Source organism: Chelon labrosus (assembly GCF_963514085.1).
Source record: "Chelon labrosus genome assembly, chromosome: 9".
NCBI lineage: Eukaryota > Metazoa > Chordata > Actinopteri > Mugiliformes > Mugilidae > Chelon > Chelon labrosus.
In genome coordinates, this window is record NC_140359.1 from 15,504,144 (window position 1) to 15,525,191 (window position 21,048).

Below are 21,048 nucleotides of genomic sequence, written 5' to 3' on the forward strand. Positions count from 1 at the left end.
GAGACTATATTTATGAGAAAAAATGCATTGTGATAATAGTTTATATTAATTATTTTAATAGTCTACCAGATGAAAAAGAGATATATATCTGCTAGTTATCCTCCTATCCCCGTCCCTTAACGAAGGAAAGAATGTCTACTTTATATTCTTTACGTATAACTCCCTCAGATCTAATTCATTTACTCCGACCGATTCAGAACACTGGCTGACAGGCCAAACAATTAAAACCCAAACTCCTCAGCGTTCAGAATAATTTTGCTTTTAGCTCCATGTCATTGAATTAACATCCAACAGTGTTTTCAGTGTTCTTGAACTGCCTTGTCTGCCAAATAGTATGTCTTTATTTGTCATGTGTGAACTATAGTGTACTGGGAGATAACAAATGTGTTTTAAATCAAATTACGTTGTAGAATCCTAATATTTAAGTGACTTATGGATGTCTGGGCAAAGATTTATATCAAGAAACAAGCCTGATTTGATAATCCTATTTAAGTTATATTTCATTATCCATTATAAACACTGTATATTTTGTAAATTGTGCAGTTTACTCACCTTGATTTTTGTATTGTCCCGTATTGTCTGGTGCTTGTTCGTCGAATCGGATGTTAAGTTTAGCTTGAGTATGATCATGAAAAGGGGAGATCAGGTTTAGTCAGAGGGACCAAATGAAGACTTTTATTGGTGAACGTTATTCATATTCTTTAGTGTGAGTGGTTTAAACAAGAGAGATGAATGCTAAATGAAACATACAGAAGGACAGATGCTGAAACCGTAACACGATGCCAACAAATTTTAGGTTTGTGAGGATATGTGAGATGCTTTTAATCCCTCGTCTGAATTGCCGTCGTTCATAACCGGAGACGTCACTCAGCTGCTCTTCAAGTGTTGTTTCATGAATGTGGTGAGATGAATTGCATTTGATATTAGTGTTTCTTTGTGGATGCTACCTGCTGTCAGAAAACCTATTTTAATTTATTGTAACATTTATACGCCAAAGTATTTATTTATTTATTCATTCATTCATTTTCTCGTTCAGATGCTGCTTTGTTTGTAAAGCTGATATTTTTATTTTCTGGCCAGTTTTAAATGTGTATCAAATTCTATACTAATAGTTAATATATACAGTATATATATATATTAAATGGCTATATGTTCTTATAATAAAAATAAAAATGGAATCATTATTTTTCCAAGACGTATTGTAGTGTGCCTTTTATGAAATATAATAAGAAATACGTTGTCATTTTGGAAGGTAGATGACATCAGTATATTGTTCTTTAGTTTTACGAAAGCAAACTAGGTCCACAACTTCTGTCAAAATCCATCTCAGTTACGTTTTATACACTCATGCTCCACAGAGGAACCGTGAGTGACCTGTTTTTGTTTCTTGAAATTAGTGCCTTCATCAGATCAGATTTTTAGTTAATTCAGCACTGAGGCGGGTTTATGACAACATGTAAAACAAAAAAAAATAGTATACTAATAGGATGAACATAGACGCTAATGTCTCAACGATGGCTGGGGAAAAACAAAAAGCTATCGCCCGAACAGGGACTTGAACCCTGGACCCTCAGATTAAAAGTCTGATGCTCTACCGACTGAGCTATCCGGGCGCTCGAGAGCATTTCGCATCTGTTGTCAGTTTTACTGTTGGCTCGACTCTCATTGGTAATATTCATAACATCAGTAACATCAGTGTCCTTTTAAGGGCGTAATACCTTGACATAGTTCGCTAAGAATTGTTAACTATTCATCAGTATGCCCCAAAGAAACCCTCATTGTGTTTGAAAGCGAATTAGGCAGTTGTCTGTCGAGAATAAAAGCGAACAAGGAAGTACGTTGACGTTAAGCCTCTTGCCCTGCTCCTTCCTTCCTCCTCCGAGCTAGCTACAACAGTTCGTTAGCAATACTAGCTTGGGAAGCTAGCTTAGCATAGGACCGACCTTCCTGTTGAGAAAACATTAAGAACACGTGAACCTTTCTGCTACATATCGGATATAAGTGACCAGCTAACGTCCCCTAAGATGTCAGTGTTTAGCCTCGCTGCCTCAAGCACATGTCGTGGCGTGTCACTGAAACTCACTCGGCCTTCATTTAACCTGTTAACAAACGATGGATGCTCAACAACAAACGTGGAAAACTTTCACAGAAGGCGAAGAAGAAGCTGTCTGCAAAGCCACGCCACAAATGTAACGCGTCTTTTCAGCTCCCGACCACATAACCCTAAGGTAATTTTAATATATTGGTATGCAACACAGCTGTTGCTTATACAGGATACTGACTTAATGTTATGACCTGTGTACAGGTGCCAAAGGTTGCAACGTGGGAGCCTGTACCTGAACACCAACTTCCCCCGGTAAGTGAGGAGTTTACATACACCTTAGCCAAATACATTTTTACAATTCCTGACAATTAATCATAGTATACATTTGTTTTGTCAGTTAGATCACTACTTTATTTTATGTCAGAATAAAAGTAGAGAGAGGGGATTCATTTCAGCTTTTATTTCTTTCATGATATTCCCACTGGTAAAGACGTTTACATACACTTACTGTCTTTACTGAACTGTCTTTAAATTGCTCAATTTAGGTCAAATGTTTCAGGCAGTTACTTACAATAAGACACAGGTGTTTGAGCCCATTCCTACTGACAGAATATGTTGAACTGAGTCAAGATTGAAAGCCTCAGTTTTATAATCAACTTCGGGAGCTTGGCGTCACATTTGAAAGAACCACTTGCGACCAAACTTTAACTTTCTGGCTGATGTCTTGAGATGTCGTTTCAACATATCCACATAATCGTCTTTTCTCGTGATGTCATAACTTTTCTGAAGTGCACCGGTCCCTCCTGCTGCCAAGCGCCCCCAAATCATGATGCTGCCACCCCCGTGCTTCACAGTTGGGATTGTGGTCTTCGGCCTGCGAGCCTCCCCGTTTTCCCACCAGACATAAGGATGGTCGTTATGGACAAACTGTTCAATTTCTGATATGTCAGACCAGAAGTCATTTCTCTTTGTGACCGTGTGCAGAGTTTCAAATTATGTCTATTTAGGACTTGTTCCCCTGTTTCCTCCAGTGTCTTCACAAGGTCCTTTGTTGTTGTTCTGGGATTAATTTGTACTAAGAAACTGAATTATAAATTAAGTAATCTATCTGTGCAGCTGTTGTATAAAATTAGCTGTGTCCTAACCAACTTGCCAAAAATAGTTGAACAACAAATCTGTGGAGTGGTTATAAAGTCAGCTGTAGTGAGTTCAACCCAAGTGTATATAAACTCCTGACTTCAACTGTACCTATGTCTAAAAACCCATGTTAGATTTCCAGTGTCAATGTAAGTGAGTCCAGGATTTCTATTTTTCTATGGATGGATGGATTAGTAAATCCGGTGGTTACATACAGTCAAAGGCATTTTTAAGAGAGGAAAGGGGAAAGGAAGTCGTCACATATTCATTCTTAAACAATACAACATTAATTTTACAGCCTACCCAAATCCCTGCCGACCTGGTGGACAAACTGGAGCGCCTGGCCTTGGTTGATTTCCGAACCAAACAGGGTCTGGCTTGTTTGGAGAAAGCCATCCGGTTTGCAGATCAGCTTCATGTTGTTGACACATCAGAGGTTGAACCGATGGACTCGGTTCTAGAGGACAGGTACGAGTAACTCAGTTTCTAAACTTTTGTGTTGTGTTTTTGTGTTCATAAAGTGGTCATAATGGGATTTATTTATGCACATTCAGGGCTTTATACTTGAGAGATGATGCGGTGACGGAAGGAGACTGTGCTGAAGAACTGCTTCAGCTCTCAAAGAACACAGTTGAAGAATATTTTGTGGCACCACCAGGTAAGAAATGACATGTATTTTAAAACATTAGTTCAGATTTAACAATGGCAATTTATGGCTATTTTCTTTAAACTAATATTTGTTTTCTTTACACAGGAAACATTCCTCTGCCTAAGAGGGAAGAGAGGGCAGCCATGCTGAAACACTCTGAGTTCTGATGTTTATCACTTTGTCCTTGATATTTATTACTTTTTTATTTGGAGACTGAATGTATCTTTAAAAAACTACAGCCTGTGTCAGATCTGTTGAACAATGACAAAGTGTGGTCACGTCACTGCTTATCTTTTTTCCGCAGTCGGTTTCACATGTTCTGCAACAGGAAAAATAAAAAGCTTTACATACTTTTTTGTTTTTCATGTTCAGAGTTTGACACCCATGTTGTTTTTCAGTTTCAGTATCGTTTCCTGATAATGGTAACGAGTGAGCAATATACAGTATTGACAGCGTGTGCAATGGGGGTAATTCAGGGCAGTGTTGTAACATTGTTTGATTTGCAGTGCTGGAACGTGAGTGAGTACACAAAGTATTTTTATTTAATGCTTCTTTATACATCAAATCCACATTCAGATAAAGATTTTAACAACATAAATTATTTTGCAAGATTTATTTTGAGTTGGGGCCAATTGTCGGTCTTTGTATTAAGTGTTTATTTCCACTACAGAGTGCCCTCTCCTTCTGAAGTCCTCATAAGATCCCATTTAAATAGTAATCCTTAATTAAAGAAAGGAAAATGCTACCAAATAAGTGTACTTAAATACTGTAAACACCAGGGAAGGTGGAAGGTTCTGACTGGCACTATATACCCATCTACTATAGATTCAGCACAGGGGACATTTTAATATTACCTTGATTTTCATTTTTCTGTACTTTTTTAGGAAGTTACACTCATCAGCCACAACATTAAAACCACCGACAGGAAAGGGAAATAACATTGACCATTTTGGGACAATTCAATGTTCTGCTGGGAAACTTTTGGACCTTGTATTCCTAGACTAGACCAGGCACCACCACCCCCAAGCAATGACACTCCTTGATGTCAGCAGCCATGATCCACAGAGGCCCCTCCCCACAACCCAAAGCTCTCCATTAAAAATATTCAGTTGCCAGACACTGAGACACCACAGGACACCCTCAGAAGGCCCATGTCTATTCTCTGATGAGTTACAACTGTTTTGGAGGCACAAGGGAGACCTACACAATATGAGGAAGGTGGTCATAATGTTATGCCTGATTGGTGTAAATAAAGGATCTCTTCAATACCTGTGATGACAAATGTTTACTGTTTTGGTTTTGTTTCCATCGTGTTCTTAAAATGTAGCTAAACATAGTCACAAGTTATGATTGGATTTGTTCAGGTTACTAATCAGGTGAGCGGTTAAAAAAAAAAAAAAAAAAAAAGATGATGAAGGAATGCCCCTTATCCCAACCCAGCTGTTTTTTCTCTGCCACACCTGTCTGATAAACCGGTTTGGTGGTGTTACATTGCTGCGTGATCAAAACATGCATTTTACAGCGTAGTCATGTTTGGAGAATAGAAACCGAAAGTTATCAAAGCAGAGAGGGAAAACGAATCTTAAGAGAAGGGGAGGGTGTTGATCAGCTGGGCCAGACTGTACAAACAGTTGCCGAGCATCGTTCTCAAGTGTCCTTTCTGAAAATTTTGAAGAGTTCAAGAAGTCATCACAAGGTATGAAGCTCTCTTAATAAAATGTAAACGAAGCAATCTTTGATCATTAACAGAGAAGACTTTTTGCTGCTGCTGCATATTTTGAATTCTCTTTCAGACTGTAAACATGGAAATAATCATCACGAAGCTGGATGGGACGTCCTACCCGATGACTGTGAACCCACATGACACTGTTGGACATCTGAAAATACACATCCAAAACGAACTGGGGGTGTCTGTCCACCATCAGAAGCTGACGTTTGTTAACGGCCAAATGACACTTCTCAGCAACAACACCAAGCCTCTGTCCTACTACAGCTTGCAGTCTGGCTCCCAGGTTTCCCTGCTGATCGTCGAGCCTCCTACCATCCAAGTGTTCCTCAAAAACGAGAAGGGGCAGACGTCCACCTATGATATCAAACCCAACGAGACGGTGAGCGACTTCAAGCTCAGAGTCGAGCAGAGGGAGGGGGTGCCAGTGAGCCACCAGAGGCTCATTCATCAAAGCAAGGAAATGACAACTGGCAGCCTGCGGGACTATAACGTGGGGGCGCTGAGCACTATCTTCCTGAACCTCCGCCTGATTATCCAGCAGCAGCAGCAGCCTCCTGCCATCCAAGTGTTCTTCAAAAACGAGAAGGGGCAGACGTCCACCTATGATATCAAACCCAACGAGACGGTGAGCGACTTCAAGCTCAGAGTCGAGGAGAGGGAGGGGGTGCCAGAGAGCCAGCAGAGGCTCATTCATCAAAGCAAGGAGATGACAACTGGCAGCCTGCGGGACTATAACGTGGAGGCGCTGAGCACTATCTTCCTGACCCTCCGCCTGACTATCCATCAGCAGCAGCCTCCTACCATCCAAGTGTTCCTCAAAAACGAGAAGGGGCAGATATCCACCTATCGTATCAAACCCAACGAGACGGTGAGCGACTTCAAGCTCAGAGTCGAGCAGAGGGAGGGGGTGCCAGTGAGCCACCAGAGGCTCATTCATCAAAGAAAGGAAATGACAACTGGCAGACTGCGGGACTATAACGTGGGGGCGCTGAGCACTATCTTCCTGAACCTCCGCCTGATTATCCAGCAGCAGCAGCCTACTGCCATCCAAGTGTTCCTCAAAAACGAGAAGGGGCAGACATCCACCTATGATATCAAACCCAACGAGACGGTGAGCGACTTCAAGCTCAGAGTTGAGGAGAGGGAGGGGGTGCCAGTGATACACCAGAGGCTCATTCATCAAAGCAGAGAGATGACAACTGGCAGACTGCGGGACTATAACGTGGAGGCGCTGAGCACTATCTTCCTGACCCTCCGCCTGACTATCCAGCAGCAGCAGCCTCCTACCATCCAAGTGTTCCTCAAAAACGAGAAGGGGCAGACGTCCACCTATCATATCAAACCCAACGAGACGGTGAGCGACTTCAAGTTCAGAGTCGAGCAGAGGGAGGGGGTGCCAGTGAGCCACCAGAGGCTCATTCATCAAAGCAGAGAGATGACAACTGGCAGCCTGCAGGACTATAACGTGGAGGCGCTGAGCACTATCTTCCTGACCCTCCGCCTGACTATCCAGCAGCAGCGGCAGCAGCCTCCTACCATCCAAGTGTTCCTCAAAAACGAGAAGGGGGAGACGTCCACCTATGATATCAAACCCAACGAGATGGTGAGCGACTTCAAGCTCAGAGTCGAGCAGAGGGAGGGGGTGCCATTGAGCCACCAGAGGCTCATTCATCAAAGCAAGGAGATGACAACTGGCAGACTGGGGGACTATAACGTGGGGGCGCTAAGCACTATCTTCCTGAACCTCCGCCTGATTATCCAGCAGCAGCAGCCTCCTGCCATCCAAGTGTTCCTCAAAAACGAGAAGGGGCAGATATCCACCTATGATATCAAACCCAACGAGACGGTGAGCGACTTCAAGTTCAGAGTCGAGCAGAGGGAGGGGGTGCCAGTGAGCCACCAGAGGCTCATTCATCAAAGCAGAGAGATGACAACTGGCAGCCTGCGGGACTATAACGTGGAGGCGCTGAGCACTATCTTCCTGACCCTCCGCCTGACTATCCAGCAGCAGCGGCAGCAGTCTCCTACCATCCAAGTGTTCCTCAAAAACGAGAAGGGGGAGACGTCCACCTATGATATCAAACCCAACGAGATGGTGAGCGACTTCAAGCTCAGAGTCGAGCAGAGGGAGGGGGTGCCAGTGAGCCACCAGAGGCTCATTCATCAAAGCAAGGAGATGACAACTGGCAGACTGTGGGACTATAACGTGGGGGCGCTAAGCACTATCTTCCTGAACCTCCGCCTGGTTATGCAGCAGCAGCAGCCTCCTGCCATCTAAGTGTTCCTCAAAAACGAGAAGGGGCAGACGTCCACCTATGATATCAAACCCAACGAGACGGTGAGCGACTTCAAGCTCAGAGTTGAGGAGAGGGAGGGGGTGCCAGTGAGACACCAGAGGCTCATTCATCAAAGCAGAGAGATGACAACCGGCAGACTGCGGGACTATAACGTGGAGGCGCTGAGCACTATCTTCCTGACCCTCCGCCTGACTATCCGTTAGCAGCAGCCTCCTACCATCCAAGTGTTCCTCAAAAACGAGAAGGGGCAGACGTCCACCTATCATATCAAACCCAACGAGATGATGAGCGACTTCAAGTTCAGAGTCGAGCAGAGGGAGGGGGTGCCAGTGAGCCACCAGAGGCTCATTCATCAAAGTAAGGAGATGACAACTGGCAGCCTGCGGGACTATAACGTGGAGGCGCTGAGCACTATCTTCCTGACCCTCCGCCTGACTATCCGTCAGCAGCAGCCTCCTACCATCCAAGTGTTCCTCAAAAACAAGAAGGGGCAGACTTCCACCTACGACATCAAACCCGACGAGACAGTGAGCGACTTCAAGCGCAGAGTCGAGCAGAGGGAGGCGGTGCCAGTGAGCCAGCAGAGGCTCATTCATCAAAGCAAAGAGATGACGACTGGCAGCCTAAAGGACAATAACGTGGAGGCGCTGAGCACGATCTTCCTGACCCTCCGTCTGAGAGGAGACTGAGGACATGGTGGTCAACACAACAGGAATTAATCTCTTATAGCTTTTTTTAAAAAAATCTTCCTGCCATCCAAGTGTTCCTCAAAAACGAGAAGGGGCAGATGTCCACCTATGATATCAAACCCAACGAGACGGTGAGCGACTTCAAGTTCAGAGTCGAGCAGAGGGAGGGGGTGCCAGCGAGCCACCAGAGACTGCGGGACTATAACGTGGGGGCACTGAGCACTATCTTCCTGACCCTCCGTCTGAGAGGAGACTGAGGACATGGTGGTCAACATAAAAGGAATTAATCTCCTATAGCTTTTTAAAAAATAAAAAATAAAAAAAATCTTCCTGCCAAAAACGAGAAGGGGCAGACGTCCACCTATGATATCAAACTCAACAAGACGCTGAGCGACTTCAAGCTCAGAGTCAAGCAGAGGGAGGGGGTGCCAGTGAGCCAGCAGAGGCTCATTCATCAAAGCAAGGAGATGACGACTGGCAGACTGCGGGACTATAACGTGGAGGCTGAGGACATGGTGGTCAACACACCAGGAATTAATCTCCTATAGCTTTTTTTTTAATAAAAAAATTATATTTATTAGTTCTTTTATTATAAATAATCAATACATTCCACAATGTGTAAGTCCCTTTAATAACTTTGTGTTTTGTTTAGGCGACACCAAAATTATACACACAAGATTTAATGTTATGCTTTTATTTTGGAAAGTCCATGTTTCCCGGACACTGTAAAAATAAATAAAAAATTCTAATGTGGATTTACACGTCTCGTTGCATTTCCTGTGCCTTAACTGTTAGCTCAGTGGGTGGAACTTTTGTTTAGGCGACTTCTCCGAGAAGACAGGTGAGGAACCCAGACCCAGTGGGTCATTGCAGCAAACTTGCAGCGGTTCATCAAGTATGTGGAAATATTTCACTTAAGATGAAGTCCATTTTGGCGGCACATTGGCGAGGTGGTTACAGCGAGAAGGTCCTCGGTTCGAATCCATGGGCCGACTGGGACGTCCACTGGGCCTTTCTGTGTGGAGTTTGCATGTTCTCCCTGTGTCTGCGTGGGTTCTCTCCGGGTACTCCAGCTTCCTCCCACCATCCAAAGACATGCTTGTTAGGTTCATTGGTGATTCTAAATTGGCCGTAGGTGTGAGTGTGAATGGTTGTCTGTCTCTCTGCGATGGACTGGCGACCTGTCCAGGGTGTACCCCCGCTTCTCGCCCGATGACAGCTGGGATAGGCTCCAGCAGACCCCCGCAACCCTTAACAGGACTAAGCGGGTACAGAAGATGAATGAATGAATGAATGAATGAAGTTATTTAACCCCAACTGATGCAATGAGTAGCTTCTCATTTCTTAAACAGCCATGTCGAAAGACACATCCAGTGGTCGTGGAAAATTATGTTAATCTGTTTGAGAAGAAGAGTCAAATCATTGGCATGCATCAAGGAGAGAAAACATCTAAGCAGATTGCAGAAACTACTAAAATTGGGTTAAGAACTGTCCAACACATTATTAAAAACTGGAAGGATAGTGGGGAACCATCATCTACGAGGTAGAAATGTGATTGGAAAAAAATCCTGATTGATCATGATCTGATCACTTAAACGTTTGGTGAAATTAAATCAAAGAAAAACAACAGTAGAACTCAGTGCTATGTTTAATAGTGAAAGTAAGAGCATTTTCACACGTACAATGTGGAGGGAACTCAAGGGATTGGGACTGAACAGCTGTGTAGCCTTAAGAAAACCACTGATCAGTGAAGCAAACCAGAAAAAAATGCTTCAGTTTGCTAGGGAGCATAAAGATTGGACTTTGGAGCAATGGAAGAAGGTCATGTGGTCTGATGAGTCCAGATTTACCCTGTTCCAGAGTGATGGGGGCATCAGGGTAAGAAGAGAGGCAGATGAAGTAATGCACCCATCATGCCTAGTTCCTACTGTACAAGCCTGTGGGGACAGTGCTATGATCTGGGGTTGCTGCTGTTGATCAGGTCTAGGTTCAGCAACATTATGTGTCCAAACAATGAGGTCAGCTGACTACCTGAATATACTGACTGACCAAGTTATTCTATCAATGGATTTTTTCTTCCCTGATGGCACGGGAATATTCCAAGATGACACTGCCAGGATTCATGGGGCTCAAATTGTGAAAGAGTGGTTCAGGGAGCATGAGACATAATTTTCACACATGGATTGGCCACCACAGAGTCCAGACCTTAACCCCATTGAGAATCTTTGGGATGTGCCAGAGAAAGCTTTGTGCAGTGCTCACTCTCCCATCATCAATACAAGATCTTAGTGAAAAATTAAATATATATATATATATATATATATATATATATATATAAAGGGTCAGATTGAGTATCAGTGGTATTGATGGTGTTGACTTGGGCTACAGCAGCCGGTGTACAAGCTTTTATAAACTTACTGAAAAGCCTCCTTAGCTTCCGTTATCTGTGACGCTACAATAAAACACAGTAAAAAGTGACTGCAAGAATGAAATCTATTCTTGACCCATGACGTCATCAACTAGTGGAAGTTCAGACCAGATACAACAAAAATATTACGATAGCATTGTAAATTTAAAATTGCCTGTTGTCTGTATGGAATAAAAGCAAACAATTAAGTACGTTGACGTTAAGCTTCTTGTCCAGCTCCTTCCTTCCTTCCTCCTCTGAGCTACAGCAGTTGTGAGCAATACTAGCTTGTGAAGCTAGTTTAGCATAGGACTAACCTTCCTGCTGAGCAAATATTAAGAAAATGTGAACCCTGCCAAACCAAACCTCTGACTTCTAACAATATACCCACCACAGGAGACATTTTAATGTTACATATTGAGTAAAGTTTTCGTGTTTCTAGTTAGAACAATCAGCCACAAGATTAAAACCATTGACAGGTGTAGTAAATAACATTTCTAGACTTGGCAGTCTTGTAGATGTTACTTAGACATGTACCACCCACCGAGACCAGAGCAGGCACCCCCACCCCATAGCAATGACACTTGATGGCAGCAGCCATCCCCAGCAGGATGCAGCCTGACACACACACACACAAATGGTCTAGGAACAACTCAAAAAACATGAAAAACAGCACAAGGTGTTGACCTGACCTCCAAATTCACAAAATTACAAACTGATCAAGTATCTGTGGGATGATCCACAGAGGCCCCTCCCCACAACCCAAAGCTCCCCATTAAAAATATTCAGTTGCCAGACACCACAGGACACCCTCAGAAGGCCCATGTCTATTCTCTGATGAGTTACAACTGTTTTGGAGGCACAAGGGAGACCTACACAATATGAGGAAGGTGGTCATAATATTATGCCTGATCAGTGTAAATAAAGGATCTCTTCAATACTTGTGATGACAAATGTTTACTGTTTTGGTTTTGTTTCGTGTTCTTAAAATGTAGCTAAACATAGTCACAAGTTATGATTGGATTTGTTCAGGTTACTAATCAGGTGAGTGGTTAAAAAAAAAAAAAAAAGGAAGAAGGAATGCCCCTTATCCCAACCCAGCTGTTTTTTCTCTGCCACACCTGTCTGATAAACCGGTTTGGTGGTGTTACATTGCTGCGTGATCAAAACATGCATTTTACAGCGGAGTCATGTTTGGAGAATAGAAACCGAAAGTTATCAAAGCAGAGAGGGAAAACGAATCTTAAGAGAAGGGGAGGGTGTTGATCAGCTGGGCCAGACTGTATATAAACAGCTGAGCGAAAAGTTTTCATATAGTTGCTGAGCATCGTTCTCAAGTGGCCTTTCTGAAAAATTTCAAGAATTCAAGAAGTCATCACAAGGTATGAAGCTCTCTTAATAAAATGTACAACGATGAAGCAATGTTTGATAATTAACAGACAAGACTTTTTGCTGCATCTTAAATCATATTTTGAATTCTCTTTCAGACTGTAAACATGGAAATAATCATCAAGACGATGGATGGGACGACCCACCCGATGGTTGTGAACCCACATGAGACTGTTGGAAATCTGAAAATACACATCCGAGACAAACTGGGGGTGCCTGTCCACAAACAGAAGCTGATGTTTGTTAACGGCCAAATGACAACTCTCAGCGACGACGCCAAGCCTCTGTCCTACTACGGCTTGCATTCCGGCTGCCAGGTTTCCCTGCTGATCGTCGAGCCTCCCACCATCCAAGTGTTCCTCAAAAACGAGAAGGGGAAGACGACCACCTACGACATCAAACCCGACGAGACGGTGAGCGACTTCAAGCGCAGAGTCGAGCAGAGGGAGGGGGTGCCAGTGAGCCAGCAGAGGCTCATTCATCAAAGCTTAGAGATGACGACTGGCAAACTGCGGGACTATAACGTGGAGGCGCTGAGCACTATCTTCCTGACCCTCCGCCTGAGAGGAGGCTGAGGACACGGTGGTCAACACACCAGGAATTAATCCCCTATAGCTTTTTTTAAAAAAATGTATATTTATTAGTAGCTACTTTGTAAATAATCAATACATTCCACAATGTGTAATTCCCTTTAATAACTTTGTGTTTTGTTTAGGCGACATCAACATTACACACACAAGATGTTGTGCTTTTATTTTGGAAAGTCCATGTTTCCCGGACACTGTAAAAATAAATAAAAATAAAAATCTGTAATGTGGATTTACACGTCTCTTCGCATTTCCTGTGCCTTAACCGTTAGCTCAGTGCTTATTTAGGCGACACCAACGTTATACCATACACACAAGATTTAACGCTATGCCTTTATTTTGAAAAATCCATGTCAACTGAAAAAACAAAAAACAAAAAAAGAAGTAAAAATAAAAGTTTCTAATGTGGATTTACCAATAGGATTTACACGTCTCTTCACATTTCCTGTGCCTTAACAGTCAGCTCAGAGGGTGGTTGGGGTTGTATCAACTAGTCGACATAATTATGTCCACTTTTCTTTTTTAGACATCCTGGCTGCGCCTAAACACACGTACACACACGCACGCACGCACATACGCACATGGACATCGATTCAAACGTTCATGTAAATGAAACCGCTGATATTACAATCCTTCTATCTGACGTGACCCAGGCAGAACAAACGGTTTGCAAATTACAGTAGCAGATTAACAAGGACTCCTGACCGCAGACGAGCAGACCGGTGTGCAAGGAAGGTGGAGTGACAGCGGGGACGGCCAATCACACAAGAAGAGGCAGAGCCAATCGAGACGCATGTGGGCGGGTCTAAACTAAGAGAAACAGGCTTCAGCTTGAGCGGCCGTTTTCCGCTTGGTCCTAGTGCTTGACGGGTCTCTGTTTACTGTAGCGTAACATTGTTTTTGGACTGTAAGTGCAAGGGACCAAAACGGCCTTTTGAAAAAGTGCAGGGAGACCGGACTTGGACCTTATGAACTTTGGATAATACACCCAGTATGCATATGACAACAACATCCTACTCCCTATATGTTAATGTTCTTAATGTTTTTTGTTTGTTTGTTTGTTTGTTTTTTTACGTGTGTTCCAGAAAACAGAAAAGTACATTCAGGCAGAAATATAATAACTGAGAATGGAAACAGATATATATGATGTATTGATTACTGAATGACAATAAAAAGTAAATAAAAAAAAAATAAAAAAGAAAAAGTGCAGGGGACATGTCCCCTGTGCCCCACCCCCAAATTACGTCCGTGCTGAAGATGAAGTCCATTCTACCATGACATGTAAAATATGTAAGTCACTCCTGAAATACATCAAATGTACTTACACACTCATCTGAAAAGGCGAATGCTAACAGAAGCCGATATTAGAGAGAAGGAGGCTGCCAATCAATAATTTATTGGTAAATTTCACTGTCCAAATTTATTAGACCTTTGACTGCTATATCCAAAAAGGTTCAAAAAGGCAACTGGACTTGTAGAGTTTCCATAATGTTAATGGAAATTAGCTGCACCGGTTTCTGGTTGTTAACACAACAAGGAAGTTCCAGTATGAGTTCCTATTTAAACCTCAGACTTCCCACCAGTCCCCTAGAACTGAAGAAACTACTCAGATGAGTGGCGAAACGTCTTCTCAATAAACTCTACAAGTCCAGTTGCCTTTTTGAACCTTTTTGGATATACCATGACCTGGATGACTGAGAACCTTCACGGACATATTTGACTGCTATACATATGGGCTTTGGAGATATACTGCATTTTTTATTCCAGCTACATTATCCTTCTTATAACATGTTCAAGCTTCTGTAATCTTATGCAAAGCCTCCTTAGCTTCCATTATCTGTGACACTACAATTCAGGTCAAGAAGAATAGATTTTATTGTTGCAATCACTTTCTACTGTGTTTTATGTGTGACGTCATCGACTAGTTGACGTTGACTCAACTGCATTTTTTCAGATCAATAGATATAACAAAAAGACAATGTTAGCATTGTAAATTTTAAATTGCCAGTTGTCTGTATGGAATAAAAGCGAACAATGAGGTACGTTGTTAAGCTTCTTGTCCAGCTCCTTCCTTCCTCCTCCTCTGAGCTACAGCAGTTGTTAGCAATACTAGCTAAAGCTAGTTTAGCATAGGACCAACCTTCCTGCTGAGCAAATATTAAGAAAATGTGAACCCTGCCAAACCAAAACCTCTGACTTCTAACAGTGTACCCACCACAGGAAACATTTTAATGTTACACATTTCCATACTTAAGTAAAGTTTTTGTTCTTCTAGTTACACCGATCGGCCACAAGATTAAAACCACTGACAGGTGTAATAACTAAAATTTTTTGGACCTGGCATTCATGTGGATGTTACTTAGACATGTACCACCCACCTAGACCAGACCAGGCACCCCCACCCCATAATAATGACACTGCAGCAGCCATCCCCAGCAGGATGCAGCCTGACACAAACACACACACAAAAACGGTTTAGGAACAACACAAAAAAACATGAAAAACAGCACAAGGTGTTGACCTGGCCTCCAAATTCACTAGATTCTAAACTGATCCAAGTATCTGTGGGATGAACTGGAACAAGCCTGATCCACAGAGGCCCCTCCCCTAAACCCAAAGGCCCCCACTAAAAATATTCAGTTGCCAGACACCACAGGACACCCTCAGAAGGCCCATGTCCATTCTCTGATGAGTCACAACTGTTTTGGAGGCACAAGGGAGACCTACACAATATGAGGAAGGTGGTCATAATGTTATGCCTGATCGGTGTAAATGAAGGATGTCTTCAATACCTGTGATGACTAATGTTTACTGTTTTGGTTTTGTTTCCATCGTGTTCTTAAAACGTAGCTAAACATAGTCACGACTTATGATTGGATTTGTTCAGGTTACTAATCAGGTGAGCGGTTAAAAAAAAAAAGAAAAGAAGAAGGAATGCCCCTTATCCCAACCCAGCTGTTTTTCCGCTGCCACACCTGTCTAATAAACCGTTTTTTTGATGGTGATGCATTGCTGCGTAATCAAAACATAGCGGAGTCGTGTTTGGAGAATAGAAACCGAAAGCTATTAAAGCAGAGAGGGAAAACAAATCTGAAGGGAAGGGGAGGGAGTTGATCAGCTGGGCCAGACTGTATATAAACAGGTGAGTGAAAAGTTTTCACACAGTTGATGAGCATCGTTCTCAAGTGGCTTTCCTGAAGAATTTGAAGAAGTCATCACAAGGTATGAAGCTCTCTTAATAAAATGTGTAACGATGAAGCAATGTTTGATAATTAACAGACAAGACTTTTTGCTGCTTCTTCATTATATTTTGAATTCTCTTTCAGACTCTAAACATGGAAATAATCATCACGAAGCTGGATGGGACGTCCTACCCGATGATTGTGAACCCATATGACACTGTTGGACATCTGAAAATACGCATCCGAAACGAACTGGGGGTGTCTGTCCACAATCAGAAGCTGATGTTTGTTAACGGCCAAAGAACACATCTCAGCGACGACGCCAAGCCTCTGTCCTACTACGGCTTGCAGTCCGGCTGCCAGGTTTCCCTGCTGATCGTCGAGCCTCCTACCATCCAAGTGTTCCTCAAAAACGAGAAGGGGCAGACGACGACCTACGATATCAAACCTGACGAGACGGTGAGCGACTTCAAGCGCAGAGTCGAGCAGAGGGAGAGGGTGCCAGTGAGCCAGCAGAGGCTCATTCATCAAAGCAAAGAGATGACGACTGGCAGCCTAAAGGACTATAACGTGGAGGCGCTGAGCACTATCTTCATGACCCTCCGCCTGAGAGGAGGCTGAGGACATGGTGGTCAACACACCAGGAATTAATCTCCTATAGCTTTTTTTAAAAAATTTATATTTATTAGTACTTTTATTGTAAATAATCAATACATTCCACAATGTGTAATTCCCTTTAATAACTTTGTGTTTTGTTTAAGCGACACCAAAATTACACACACAAGATGTTATGCCTTTATTTTGGAAAATCCATGTTTCACTGTAAAAAAAATAAATAAATAAATAAATAAAAAATTCTAATGTGTATTTACACGTCTCTTCGCATTTCCTGTGCCTTAACCATAAGCTCAGTGGGTGGAACTTTTGTTTAGGCGACTTCTCCGAGAAGACAGGTGAGGAACCCAGTGGGTCATTGCAGCAAACTTGCAGCGGTTCATCAAGTATGTGGAAATATTTCACTTAAGATCAAGTCCATTCTACCATGACATGTAAAATATGTAAATCACTCCTGAAATACAACAAGTTATTTAACCCCAACTGATGCAATGAGTAGCTTCTCATTTCTTAATCAAAATGTCGAAAGAAACATCCCGTGGTCGTAGAAAAGATGTTAATCTGTTTGAGAAGAGTCAAACATCTAAGATGATTGCAGAAACTACTAAAATTGGGTTAAGAACTGCCCAACACATTAAAAACTGGAAGGATAGTGGGGAACCATCAACTTCGAGGAAGGAATATGCTCAGAAAAAATCCTGATTGATCATGATCTGTGATCACTTAAACGTTTAGTGAAATCAAATCAGAGAAAAACAACAGTAGAACTCAGGGCTATGTTTAATAGCGAAAATAAGAACATTTCCACAAGTACACGTGGAGGGAACTCAAGGGATTGGGACTGAACAGCTGTGTAGCCTTAAGAAAACCACTAATCAGTGAGGCTAACTGGAAAAAAAGGCTTCAGTTTGCAAGGGAGCATAAAGATTGGACTCTGGAGCAATGGAAGAAGGTCATGTGGTCTGATGAGTCCAGATTTACCCTGTTCCAGAGTGATGGGGGCATCAGGGTAAGAAGAGAGGCAGATGAAGTGATGCACCCATCATGCCTCGTGTCTACTGTACAAGCCTGTGGGGGCAGTGCTATGATCTGGGGTTGCTGCAGTTGGTCAGGTCTAGGTTCAGCAACATTATGTGCAGAAAGAATGAGGTCAGCTGACTACCTGAATATACTGAATGACCAAGTTATTCTATCAATGGATTTTTTCTTCCCTGATGGCATGGGCATATTCCAAGATGACAATGCCAGGATTCATGGGGCTAAAACTCTGAAAGAGTGGTTCAGCCATCCCCAGCAAGATGCAGCCTGACACACACACACACACACACACAAACGGTTTAGGAACAACTAAAAAAAAAACATGAAAAACAGCACAAGGTCTTGACCTGGCCTCCAAATTCACTAGATTCCAAACTGATCCAAGTATCTGTGGGATGCACTGGAGCAAGCCTGATCCACAGAGGCCCCTCCCCTCACAATATGAGGAAGGTGGTCATAATGTTATGCCTGATCGGTGTAAATAAAGGATCTCTTCAATACTTGTGATGACTAATGTTTAATGTTTTGGTTTTGTTTCCATCCATCGTGTTCTTAAAACGTAGATAAACATAGTCACAAGTTATGATTGGATTTGATCAGGTTACTAATCGGATGAGCGATTAAAAAAAAAAAAAAAAAAGAAAAGAAAAGAAGGAATGTCCCTTATCCCAACCCAGCTGTTTTTCCGCTGCCACACCTGTCTAATAAACCGGTTTGATGTTGATGCATTGCTGCGTAATCAAAACATAGCGGAGTCGTGTTTGGAGAATAGAAACCGAAAGCTATTAAAGCAGAGAGGGAAAACAAATCTGAAGGGAAGTGGAGGGAGTTGATCAGCTGGGCCAGACTGTATATAAACAGGTGAGCGAAAAGTTTTCACACAGTTGCTGAGCATCGTTCTCAAGTGGCTTTCCTGAAGAATTTGAAGAAGTCATCACAAGGTATGAAGCTCTCTTAATAAAATGTACAACGATGAAGCAATGTTTGATAATTAACAAAAGACTTTTTGCTGAATCTTCAATCATATTTTGAATTCTCTTTCAGACTGTAAACATGAAAATAATCATCACGAAGTTGGATGGGACGTCCCACTCGATGACTGTGAACCAACATGACACTGTTGGACATCTGAAAATACACATCCGAGACAAACTGGGGGTGCCTGTCCACAAACAGAAGCTGATGTTTGTTAACGGCCAAATGACAACTCTCAGCGACGACTCCAAGCCTCTGTCCGACTACGGCTTGCAGTCCGGCTGCCAGGTTTCCCTGCTGATCGTCGAGCCTCCTACCATCCAAGTGTTCCTCAAAAACGAGAAGGGGCAGACGACCACCTACGACATCAAACCCGACGAGACGGTGAGCGACTTCAAGCGCAGAGTCGAGCAGAGGGAGGAGGTGGCAGTGAGCCAGCAGAGGCTCATTCATCAAAGCAGAGAGATGACGACTGGCAGACTGCGGGACTATAACGTGCAGGCGCTGAGCACTATCTTCCTGACCCCCCGCCTGAGAGGAGGCTGAGGACATGGTGGTCAACAAACCAGGAATTAATCTCCTAGCCTATAGCTTTTTTAAATTTTGATATTTATTAGTACTTTTATTATAAATAATCAATAGATTCCACAATGTGTAATCCCTTTAATAACTTTGTGTTTTGTTGAGGCGACACCAAAATTATACACACAAGATTTAATGTTATGCTTTTATTTTGGAAAATCCATGTTTCCCGGACACTGTAAAAATAAATAAAAATAAAAATCTGTAATGTGGATTTACACGTCTCTTCGCATTTCCTGTGCCTTAACCGTTAGCTCAGTGGGTGGAGCTTTTGTTTAGGCGACACCAACGTTATACCATACACACAAGGTTAATGCTATGCCTTTATTTTGAGAAATCTATGTTACCGCACACTGAAGAAAAAAAAAAAAAAAAAAGTCTCTAATGTTGATTTACCAATAGGATTTACACGTCTCTTCACATTCCCTGTGCCTTAACAGTCAGCTCAGTGGGTGGTTGGGGTTGTATCGACTAGTCGACTTCACTGCCGTACGCTTTAAGCAAGAAGTCGACTAGTTGCCAATTGCCAGACAGTAACAACACGGGCTCCTCCGAGAAGACAGGTGAGGAACCCATGGGCAGTGTTGGGAAAGTTCACTTTCTACGTGAACTAGTTCAAACCTCAGTTCACAAATTTTAAAATGAACTAGTTCATTTTATAGTTCATAATTCAAAATTTTGAACTAAGTTCACAGTTCCAAAAAATGAACTAGTTCAGTTCTTTTTTTCCATATATTGCTCAATTATTGCCATAGCCCATATAGAACCACAGACAAATGTTTTTTTTTTTTTTTAATAAATTTCCATTTCAAATTCCATTTCAGTAGCCTACAGTAAAAAGGAATACTGGAATCCTTTACTCAGTACAGTAAAAAGGAATACTGGAATCTGGCAGGTTGTCCAGCTGCGGCTGGGAGATGACAATGGACCCACTACTGTACGCTGTTACTGGAATTTGGGTCGAGGATGAGGATTTGTCCTGACTGTCTTTTGTTTTTTTAGTTGCTTGCGCATACCTTGAGAGGCTAGCCGTGTGCTTTAGTTCAATATGCCGTTTTAGATTTGCTGTGGATGTTACTGACGTGCGGATTTTCTTTCTGAAAGCCGGCGGGCACAGTTTGCACATAAATGTAAGATTGCTCCCATCATCCTCACCGACCACCTTGTCATAAAACTGACTTAAGTGATCATACTTTGTCGCCTCCATGCTGCTGTGGCTTCCACGCTGCATTTTGTTTTGATGACGCATGCGGCGCTAGGCTACGACACTGGTGGCTGGCGTTGCCAGATTGGGTGTTTATTCCGCTACATATTAAGGCCTGTTTACGGTGTGTTTTAGCCGGGGTTTCGCCTGGAAGGCTCTATAGAAATCTGGCACCCTATAACTGAGAGAGCGTGCCGTTCACAGACACCAGAATGAACGAGTTCACAGTAACGTTCATCAGGCAGTAATACAGTACGTTCAGTTCATGTTCGCCCAAAATATGAACGAGTTCATGAACTATCGTTCAATGAACGCGTTCAGGCACAACACTGCCCATGGGTCACTGCAGCAAACTTGCAGCGGTTCATCAATTATGTGGAAATATTTCACTTAAGATTAAGTCTATTCTACCATGACATGTAAAATATGTAAATCACTCCTGAAATACAACAAATGTACTACTGCAATACACACTCATCTGAAAAGGCTAATGCTAGTAGAGGACGATATTAGAGGGAGGCTGC

The 21,048-nt window shown here is 42.7% G+C and overlaps 6 protein-coding genes across 6 annotated transcripts; all 6 read left to right on the forward strand.

Moving 5' to 3' along the window:
- Positions 1-1,896: 1,896 nt before the first annotated feature.
- Positions 1,897-5,240, forward strand: gatc (glutamyl-tRNA amidotransferase subunit C). The gene is made up of 5 exons (XM_084551349.1): positions 1,897-2,228; positions 2,306-2,356; positions 3,480-3,649; positions 3,736-3,839; positions 3,936-5,240. The coding sequence occupies exons 1-5, from the start codon at positions 2,025-2,027 to the stop codon at positions 3,995-3,997; spliced, it is 591 nt and encodes a 196-aa protein (XP_084407475.1). The 5' UTR covers positions 1,897-2,024; the 3' UTR covers positions 3,998-5,240.
- A 392-nt stretch (positions 5,241-5,632) lies between these two features.
- Positions 5,633-7,909, forward strand: LOC311493204 (polyubiquitin-C-like; the record flags this gene model as incomplete). Its single annotated transcript, XM_084551764.1, has 1 exon — positions 5,633-7,909. One exon carries the CDS (start codon positions 5,633-5,635, stop codon positions 7,835-7,837), a length of 2,205 nt encoding a protein of 734 aa, XP_084407890.1. The 3' UTR covers positions 7,838-7,909.
- A 228-nt stretch (positions 7,910-8,137) lies between these two features.
- LOC311493205 (polyubiquitin-B-like) lies at positions 8,138-8,802 on the forward strand (the record flags this gene model as incomplete). The annotated part of the gene is made up of 2 exons (XM_084551765.1): positions 8,138-8,528; positions 8,618-8,802. The coding sequence occupies 2 exons, from the start codon at positions 8,138-8,140 to the stop codon at positions 8,800-8,802; spliced, it is 576 nt and encodes a 191-aa protein (XP_084407891.1).
- Positions 8,803-12,018: 3,216 nt separating this feature from the next.
- Positions 12,019-13,153, forward strand: LOC311492908 (polyubiquitin-like). Its single transcript, XM_084551353.1, has 2 exons — positions 12,019-12,334; positions 12,440-13,153. The coding sequence occupies exon 2, from the start codon at positions 12,449-12,451 to the stop codon at positions 12,914-12,916; it is 468 nt and encodes a 155-aa protein (XP_084407479.1). The 5' UTR covers positions 12,019-12,334; positions 12,440-12,448; the 3' UTR covers positions 12,917-13,153.
- Positions 13,154-15,453: 2,300 nt separating this feature from the next.
- LOC311492910 (polyubiquitin-like) lies at positions 15,454-16,896 on the forward strand. Its single transcript, XM_084551355.1, has one exon. It carries the CDS (start codon positions 16,264-16,266, stop codon positions 16,729-16,731), a length of 468 nt encoding a protein of 155 aa, XP_084407481.1. The 5' UTR covers positions 15,454-16,263; the 3' UTR covers positions 16,732-16,896.
- A 1,533-nt stretch (positions 16,897-18,429) lies between these two features.
- LOC311492911 (polyubiquitin-like) lies at positions 18,430-19,500 on the forward strand. Its single transcript, XM_084551356.1, has one exon. It carries the CDS (start codon positions 18,817-18,819, stop codon positions 19,282-19,284), a length of 468 nt encoding a protein of 155 aa, XP_084407482.1. The 5' UTR covers positions 18,430-18,816; the 3' UTR covers positions 19,285-19,500.
- Positions 19,501-21,048: the final 1,548 nt, after the last annotated feature.

Bases quoted from the DNA above. Each gene is read 5' to 3' on its own strand.
- gatc (XM_084551349.1), top strand. From the start codon at position 2,025: ATGTCAGTGTTTAGCCTCGCTGCCTCAAGCACATGTCGTGGCGTGTCA. The intron at 2,229-2,305 runs GTAATTTTAATA...ACCTGTGTACAG, and splicing joins CCCGACCACATAACCCTAAG to GTGCCAAAGGTTGCAACGTG. The intron at 2,357-3,479 runs GTAAGTGAGGAG...TTAATTTTACAG, and splicing joins CTGAACACCAACTTCCCCCG to CCTACCCAAATCCCTGCCGA.
- LOC311492908 (XM_084551353.1), top strand. From the start codon at position 12,449: ATGGAAATAATCATCAAGACGATGGATGGGACGACCCACCCGATGGTT.
- LOC311492910 (XM_084551355.1), top strand. From the start codon at position 16,264: ATGGAAATAATCATCACGAAGCTGGATGGGACGTCCTACCCGATGATT.
- LOC311492911 (XM_084551356.1), top strand. From the start codon at position 18,817: ATGAAAATAATCATCACGAAGTTGGATGGGACGTCCCACTCGATGACT.